Here is an 8,460-nt window from a genome sequence, read left to right as displayed (position 1 = left end):
AAGTTGGTCAGTGTAAGTGATCTAAATGGATCTCTAATGGCCTGATGTCACATCACATCATGTCTGTCATGTGGAGATGTACAGACAGCAGACCAGCAGACTGAACTCAGTCCACAGAGTCTCCCGGTGTGAAAACAGTGAAACTTAACATCTCTCCTGTGTTATTTAGCTAAACAGTAACTTGATAACTGTTCTTCTGCTGCTCTACACACTTTAACAGTACTTATTACCTTGTGGTATTGAAGTAAAGTTAGTGGACCTGTACAGGATCTGTGCTGGTTTTCCCACGGCAGGTTGAAGATGGCATGAAGAGGCATTTTCAGGTCGGACAAGTAGTCAGTCTGTCATCCACAGTTCGTCAGCCGGCCTCTAGAGGGCGCTGTGGGCCTGAACAGGACCTGTGCTTGTTGTTGAGTGCAGTTTTAGGCAGAAAGTTTCAGTTGACAGGTAACCTAGCTTTTGTTACTATTTCAGATTCTGCCTTTCAAGCTGAATTTTGATGGTTTTGATGGAAATGTATGATCTGTAGTTCACAGGGAAGAGTCTGTGTTTTCAATTAAAAGCTCTATATACAGTATATGGCATCTTGCATAGACCTATATGGATGAATATGCTGTGAAAACTAGGGGGAAAAAATGTCTTTTCATTAATTTCAGATTCCTCCTTAAATAAGTTATTCATTTTCACTTTAGTACTTTGCATTACTCGTATTCCTATTTCTTGTATTACTGTTAAAAACGTTGCAACACGCCAGCGGTCAACTTGGCTTTTATTTTGAAACTTGTAATCGGAAGTACCGCCGGACACAGCGCGGCTAACTTGACACTGGCAGCTCAGTGGGAGGAAATGCAAGTCGCTGCCTTTGTTGTCGTTTGCGTTTTGACTTTTATTTCTTTAGTAAGTGGTTGTTGATGTGTGTGTGAGTGTTTGTGTGTGTGTGTGTGTGTGTCGTCATGGAAAATCCGTTTCCAGCCGGTTTGTTCGCCGCTGGGTTTTAGTAGTTTCGGACAGATGAGAGGAAACCGGACTGATGCTGCTGCCTCAACACACACTCCTCCAGTCTAGAAGCTCTCTCTCTCTCTCTCTCTCTTTCTCTCTCTCTCTCTCTGTCTCTGTCTCTCTCTCTCTTAAATCTGGATGGATTTTCACATTCTGTTTTATCTGTATTGTTGTTGCACGCGCTGGCGGCGGTGCTGCGTGTTGAAGCGGGGTGTGTTTGATATGAGGAAGCTGCCGGACTGCGGCCTGGCCGGGCGGGGAGCCACAGCTGAGACATGCAGACAGAAATGTGTCCGATGTGATGGAAAATACAAATAAAACGCAGAGAGAAGGCTCCGGTTCAGCAGGGACGACTTGAGCGGGTCTGAGACTCCAGTCTTCTTCCTCTGGGGCTCTCCAGGGTTCTCCAGGGTTCTCCAGGGATCTCCAGTGGTTCCAGTGGTTTCCACGATTCTCCATTGGTCTCCAGGGTTTTGTAGTGGTTTCCAGGTGTTTCGAGAAAGCTCCAGTGGTTTCCAGGGTTCTCCTGTGATCTCCAGGAGTTCCCAGTCGTTCTCCTGGGATCTCCAGTGGTTTCCAGGAGTTTTCCAAGAACTACAGTGGTCTTCAGGGTTCTCCAGTGGTCTCCAGGGTTCTCCAGTAGTTTCCAGTGATTCTCCAGGGGTTCTCCAGTGATTCTGCAGGGGTTCTCCAGTGGTCTCCAGTGATTCTCCAGGGGTTCTCCAGTGGTCTCCAGGGATCTCCAGTGGTCTCCAGTGGTCTCCAGTGGTCTCCAGGGTTCCCCAGTGGTCTCCAGTGGTTCTCCAGGGTTCCCCAGTGGTCTCCAGGGATCCCCAGGGTTCTCCAGGGATCTCCAGTGGTCTCCAGGGATCTCCAGTGGTCTCCAGGGTTCCCCAGTGGTCTCCAGTGGTTCTCCAGGGTTCCCCAGTGGTCTCCAGGGATCCCCAGGGTTCTCCAGGGTTCTCCATTGGTCTCCAGGGATCTCCAGTGGTTCTCCGGGGTTCTCCAGGGGTTCTCCAGGGTTCCAGACTCGTGCCTGTGACGTTCCGCTGCAGCAGCTCCTCCTGGCCGTCTGTTCGATGGAAGTATGCTGCCAGCTGCCGGTGCTGCCTCTGGACCGGCCCGTCCCCAAACACGTCCTCAGCCGGCGGGGGGCCATCAGCTTCAGCAGCAGCTCGGCTCTGATTGGTCCGACGCCCCGGCAGCTCAGCAAGGTGAGACGCCCGGCTGACCTTTGACCTCAAGAGTAGAGCTGCAACGATTAATCGATTAGTTGTCAACTATTAAATTAATCGCCAACTATTTTGATAATCGATTAATCGGTTTGAGTAATTTTTTAAGAAAAATAAGTCAAAATTCTCTGATTCCAGCTTCTTAAATGTGAATATTTTCTGGTTTCTTTACTCCTCTGTGACAGTAAACTGAATATCTTTGGGTTGTGGACAAAACAAGACGTTTGAGGACGTCATCTTGGGCTTTGGGAAACACTGATCTACATTTTTCACCATTTTCTGACATTTTATAGACCAAACAACTAATCGATTAATTGAGAAAATAATCGACAGATTAATCGACAAAGAAAATAATCGTTAGTTGCAGCCCTACTCAAGAGGCAAACAACCACAGATAGAGCAAGAATCTGTTTTATTAAAGAATATAGATACATTTCTGCCTTTTCCACTTAAAATACCCTTTCCTATAGAGCTGGGCGATACGTTTGAAATCAATATCACCATAATCATAAGGATTATTTCCGATATCGATATATATCACGATATGGTTCATGTCTGCAAAATCCCATGTTAAATAATCAAATTGATGTTCATCCCATTGAACTGAATGGTAATGTTAGGTGTGATGTCAAACACCTAACATGTTTCATACCTCAGTGTGTCAGAAGCTTGTTCTCATCAGTTCAGCAGCTGAATTATGATTTCCCAAAATCTCCAGATCATCACCACATGATTCACTGACAGACCAGAAACCAGAATATTGAATTATCGCCCGGCTCTGCTTTCCTAATATCAGTTACTTACAGAGTCCAGACCGCCGCTCCACTTCTCCTGCCTATCAGACGGTATAAAAAATGGGTAAATTTATTGATGTTTGGTTTATTTACTCCCAACAGTTCAGGATTGTGTGTGTGTGTGTGTGTGTGTGTAGAAAGCTGTAATGGGTCTAACTTCTCTGCAGTGAAATGTAGTTTAATCAGTTTAAAGCTCCACATCATGTAAACAGGACTCCCTCTCCTCTGTGATGATAAAGGAGTTGGATGTGTATCTAAACATGGTGAAAGCATCAAAACTAAATCCACACAATCCATATTAGAAAAGCGAGCCTCTAAACGAGCCGTTTGGACTTCCGTAACTTTGCGGCGTCACAAAGGTTCGCTCATTATCATTTCTGTAAGAAATAATAGACTAACAAAGTGTTTTTTTCAAAGCGGTCGAGCGGTCGTCATCGTTTATTACCGGAGAGTTTTCCCTACCTGTAGCCGCCGGGCCGCGGCGTCTCACGTTTCGCTCTCGAAACGGTTAGCCAATCAGAACAGAGGGTCGTTAATATTAATGAGCCTTAAAGACACGGAGACAGAAACGGCCTGTTCTTGGTAAGGCTCAGAGAGATGCTGGAAAATGAACGTGGAGAAATGGATTGAGAGTGTTTTTGGTTCATGACACCACACACACAGCTCTGAATGGACAGAAAGACAAAATAAATCTCTGGAGAATATGGAGCTTTAAAAGAAGCAGCTTCATCAGGTTCAAGCTGTTGGTCGACTTGGCAGTTATTTTATTTTTTTGTCTCGGATATCACGAAGAAGAAAAGTTTTCCTTTACAGAAAACCAGTTTCACTCATATTCATATTCAGTGACTTGATGAGTTTTTGTTTCCGCTCCCTGCTGCGGTCTCTCCTCAGATCTTATTTATCTTGTTTATCTCTTCTTCACTTCACTCTTACTTCGTTGTTTTATGGTCACAGAAATATCATCATGTTCAACCTCCTGATATCTGGCTGCTTGTACTGTTGGTGATCTAGTGAAGTTTCCAGAATTTCTTCCTCCTCTTCCTCCTCTTTCTCCTCCTCCTCTTCCTCCTCTCCTCTTCCTCCTCCTCCTCCTCTTCCTCTTCCTCTTCCTCCTCCTCTCCACTTCCTCTTCCTCCTCTTCCTACTCCTCTTCCTCCTCCTCCTCCTCTTCCTCCTCCTCCTCTCCCTCCTCCTCCTCTCCCTCCTCTCCTCTTCCTCCTCCTCCACTTCCTCCTCCTCTTCTTTCTCCTCCTCTTCCTCTCCCTCCTCTCCTCCTCCTCCTCTCCCTCCTCTCCCTCCTCTCCTCTTCCTCCTCTTTCTCCTCCTCCTCTTCCTCCTCTCCTCTTCCTCCTCTCCTCTTCCTCCTCCTCTTCCTCTTCCTCTTCCTCTTCCTCTTCCTCCTCTCCACTTCCTCTTCCTCCTCCTCTTCCTACTCCTCTTCCTCCTCCTCCTCCTCTTCCTCCTCCTCCTCTCCCTCCTCCTCCTCTCCCTCCTCTCCTCTCCCTCCTCTCCTCTTCCTCCTCCTCCTCTTCCTCTTCCTCCTCTTCCTCCTCTTCCTCTGTGAACCTGCACAGTTAGAACAGTGAGGATGAGCGGTTTCTTATTTGAGGTTTAAATCTGTTTTTGTCGTGAAACATTTCACCAGCCGCCCTTCCTCGCTGCTCGCAGTCAGAATGTGATCATGTTGTTTTAACTGACCGGTGAGTCGGCTGTCTGTTGTTTTGCCATCGCACCGAAACACGAGCAGCGCACGGCGGCGTGTTCACAACAAGCCGACCGCCGGCCTGCCGCTGCTGTCTGATGTTTGCTTCCTCAAAGCGACGTTCACACTTGATTTGATTGAAAATTATTCATTGATAAAAAGAACCGACAAGAACTCACTCACTTCAGAAGTGATGAGGTCTGCTGTCGGTGCACTTTTTCAGGTTTTGCACTGTTTTGTCACTTTTGCGCCTCATGGAGATCAACGTCTTTATATTTTCATCTGGAATAAGTTATTATAACCAAGCTACATTTCAGCACTTGAGAGTCCAGAGCCCAAACAAGACGCTGCCTTAAAACTGGCTAACAGGTAAAACTGGTTCCACCTGTACAGAGTTAAACAGCTACTGCAACACTGAGGAAGAGACTGAAGAAGATGAAGAAACTGAGGAAGATGAAGAGACTGAAGATGAAGAGGATGAAGAAGATGAAGAGACTGAAGACGATGAAGAAGATGAAGAGACTGAGGAAGATGAAGAGGATGAAGAGACTGAAGATGAAGAGGATAAAGAAGATGAAGAGACTGAAGAGGATGAAGAGACTGAAGATGAGGATGAAGAAGATGAAGAGACTGAAGAGGATGAAGAGACTGAAGATGAAGAGGATGAAGAAGATGAAGAGACTGAAGAGGATGAAGAGACTGAAGATATGTGGTTCACAATTTGATACAACAATGACATCAAAGTCTGACTGTGCAGAATTCTGTTTATTTCTGAGACTCAAATCTTTCTAGCGATGCCATTGGCTGCTAGAATGTAAACAACAATTTAAAAATGTCATTACAAAGTGACAATAATATAATTTGGATGGAGAGCTTGTGAAACTGTGATGGTCAAGAGTCTCATTAGTGATTACTACAGCAGAATAACATGGAGCTGATATCACCATTCATGTTCCTGACAGCAGAATAACATGGAGCTGATATCACCATTCATGTTCCTGACAGCAGAATAACATGGAGCTGATATCACCATTCATGTTCCTGACAGCAGAATAACATGGAGCTGATATCACCATTCATGTTCCTGACAGCAGAATAACATGGAGCTGATATCACCATTCATGTTCCTGACACAACATACAGACTGACACATTCTGTATTGAGATATATTGAATTTTAATATTTCATCCCGTCACTACATGATAATACAAGCTGAAGGAAGGTTTGGTCCAGCGGTCGATGTGAGGAGCGACAACTCATGACAAGCTTCTGGATTTCTGAAGCGCCTTTGAATGTTTTGGGCTCTGGTCTTGTTTGGACTCTGGTCTTGTTTTGGGCTCTGGTCTTGTTTGGGCTCTGGTCTTGTTTGGGCTCTGGTCTTGTTTGGGCTCTGGTCTTGTTTGGGCTCTGGTCTTGTTTTGGGCTCTGGTCTTGTTTGGGCTCTGGTCTTGTTTTGGGCTCTGGTCTTGTTTGGGCTCTGGTCTTGTTTGGGCTCTGGTCTTGTTTTGGGCTCTGGTCTTGTTTGGGCTCTGGTCTTGTTTGAGCTCTGGTCTTGTTTGGGCTCTGGTCTTCTTTGGGCTCTGGTCTTGTTTTGGGCTCTGGTCTTGTTTCACCAGGAGTTTCTGAGTTGAATGTTCTGCTGTTCTGTGTTTTCACCCTGTGTGTCGTAAACTGAATTTTCTTCAGGAGGATGGACCGTATCGTGTCTTTGCCCCTCCTACCGGCATCTAATAGTTGGGAGGTCAGGGGTCAAAGGTCACAGCAGCCAGGCAATAGATGGAACAAATATTCCTGTGAGCCGAGGATGATGATGATGATGATGATGGTGGAGAAGAGAAGGGAAGAAAGGAAGATGGAGGAGTTTTAGTTTAAAGAAGACTAGTGCTTCAACGATTTTGGGAACCAAATGATCTCTGCAATTATTTACACTCCTGTCAACATCTTCTGCAGTTATTAATGCGGGAAACTAAACCTGCAGTATGTGATTGTAGGCCGTCGTCTCCCTGCTCGTCTCTCTGCTCGTCTCTCTGCTCGTCTCTCTGCTCGTCTCTCTGCTCGTCTCTCTGCTCGTCTCTCTGCTCGTCTCTCTGCCTGCAGGATTTGAATACTGTGGGCCGGCTTCGCTTGCACGCCGCTCCGATTTGCATGATATTTGAAAGTGTGAAGTCCCGAGTCGAGCGGCTTCAGCCTGAGGGAAGCTGAACCGACCGGGAACAAATAGCAGCATTGTGTTAAAAAAACACAGCGTCGACTTTATTTGCAGTTAGTTCTCACGCTCACACTCACTGTTCACTGTCTCCAGCTGCTCAATATGAAAAACTGCTCCTGTAAAAGTACGATTTTCAGGGTTTAAGACTGTCGTTTTGAAACTCTACCACCGAGTTTTAACTCAGAGCCTGATCATGAAGCTTCACATTTCATACACATCGGCAGTTCAAAGTGCTGTACATAAACAGAAGAAAAATAAAGACATTAAAATCACATTTAGAAGACAGTGCATATAAATAAAGAATTAAAATGCATAAAAAAGAGAATAAAGATCAAGTTGCATAGGTAGTGCAGAATAAAAAGGTTTTGAGCCTGGTTTTAAAAGTGTTCATTTTAGTGCAAGAAATCGTTTTACATCAACAAAACGTCTGAAGTTTTCCCTCCTGTTTGTTGACGGAGAAAAAACATCTTGTCAGTATTTCAGGAATGAAGACAAAGAGTTTTAATGGGTTTCAGAAGGTTCCAGTCTGTTAACCCAACCTGCTGCAGACACACACTCCGCTCACACACACTCCGCTCACACACACTCCGCTCACACAGGACGAGGTTTCAAATCCAGTCAAACTTTTTAATTTAACAGCCTGCAGTCAGTGAAGTGTGTGTGTCTGTATTTCTGGTTTGTATCTGTGTGTGTATGTGTACTGTAGGTGTGTGTGTGTCTTGAGTGTTTATGCTGGGTGTTTGGCCCGTTGCTATGGGGCTGTGTGTGTGTGTGTGTGTGTGTGTGTGTGTGTGTGTGTGTGTGTGTGTGTGTGTGTGTGTGTGTGTTGGGGGGTTGTGTGGTGCTGGTGCCCGGCATAGCGGTCTGACAGCTGCACCAAAGACTGTCTCTGTTCAGAAGATGATTCACTCAATAGTTAAAAAACGGTCTGTCACTGAGCTCCATGATGACCTCATCGTCTCTGGACCGGCCCGCTCCGTCCGTCCGGTCGGACGCCGCTGAACGCATTTTGACGAAACTTCAGGGAACGATGCGTCTCATTGCTCTGTTTTGGCATTTCTAAAATTGCACTGATTGGCCTGAGGGGGGCGCCACAACGTTTATTCACTCATCCATGTGTCGCACAAAAACTCAAACTGATCTGATTTTGAACAAAATTTGGGAAATCATGCATCTCACCGCTGCATTCAGCTTTCAAAATGACTGATTGGCCAAAGAGAAACTACAGTTTGTTCCTGATTGGCCCAGACGGGAGCGACATGTTTACTGCTGCCTTGTTTAAGCAAACCCTCAACATAGCTGGACAGAATACTGTAAATTAATAGTAATTAGATAAACATAGCTAGATAGCATATTGTAAATTAATAATAATTAAGAAGAGCCACTGCTCTTCATCTTTACTTCTGGTCCAAACACAACGCTGTGACCTGAAACAAACTTGCTTTTCTCCAAATCTACTTAAAACAAAAACACTTTAACTCTGGATGCTGCTGCAGTGCTTTGGGTTTGTGTGTAATTTGGTCC

General features: G+C 45.4%; 1 protein-coding gene across 1 annotated transcript in view; it reads left to right on the top strand.

Moving 5' to 3' along the window:
* Positions 1-1,593: 1,593 nt before the first annotated feature.
* The window catches only part of LOC139921202 (high affinity 3',5'-cyclic-AMP phosphodiesterase 7A-like), a 29,969-nt gene continuing 23,102 nt past the window's right edge, over positions 1,594-8,460 (top strand). The window contains exons 1-3 of the mRNA XM_071911390.2: positions 1,594-1,630; positions 1,715-1,767; positions 1,857-2,213. Of these exons, the coding sequence (XP_071767491.2) occupies positions 2,079-2,213 (135 nt within the window). The 5' untranslated portion in view covers positions 1,594-1,630; positions 1,715-1,767; positions 1,857-2,078. The remainder of the gene's footprint in view (positions 1,631-1,714; positions 1,768-1,856; positions 2,214-8,460) is intronic.

The sequence above is a fragment of the Centroberyx gerrardi genome, chromosome 13 (genome assembly GCF_048128805.1).
Source record: "Centroberyx gerrardi isolate f3 chromosome 13, fCenGer3.hap1.cur.20231027, whole genome shotgun sequence".
Classification (NCBI taxonomy): domain Eukaryota; kingdom Metazoa; phylum Chordata; class Actinopteri; order Beryciformes; family Berycidae; genus Centroberyx; species Centroberyx gerrardi.
This window is presented reverse-complemented; position numbering and strand designations above follow the sequence as displayed.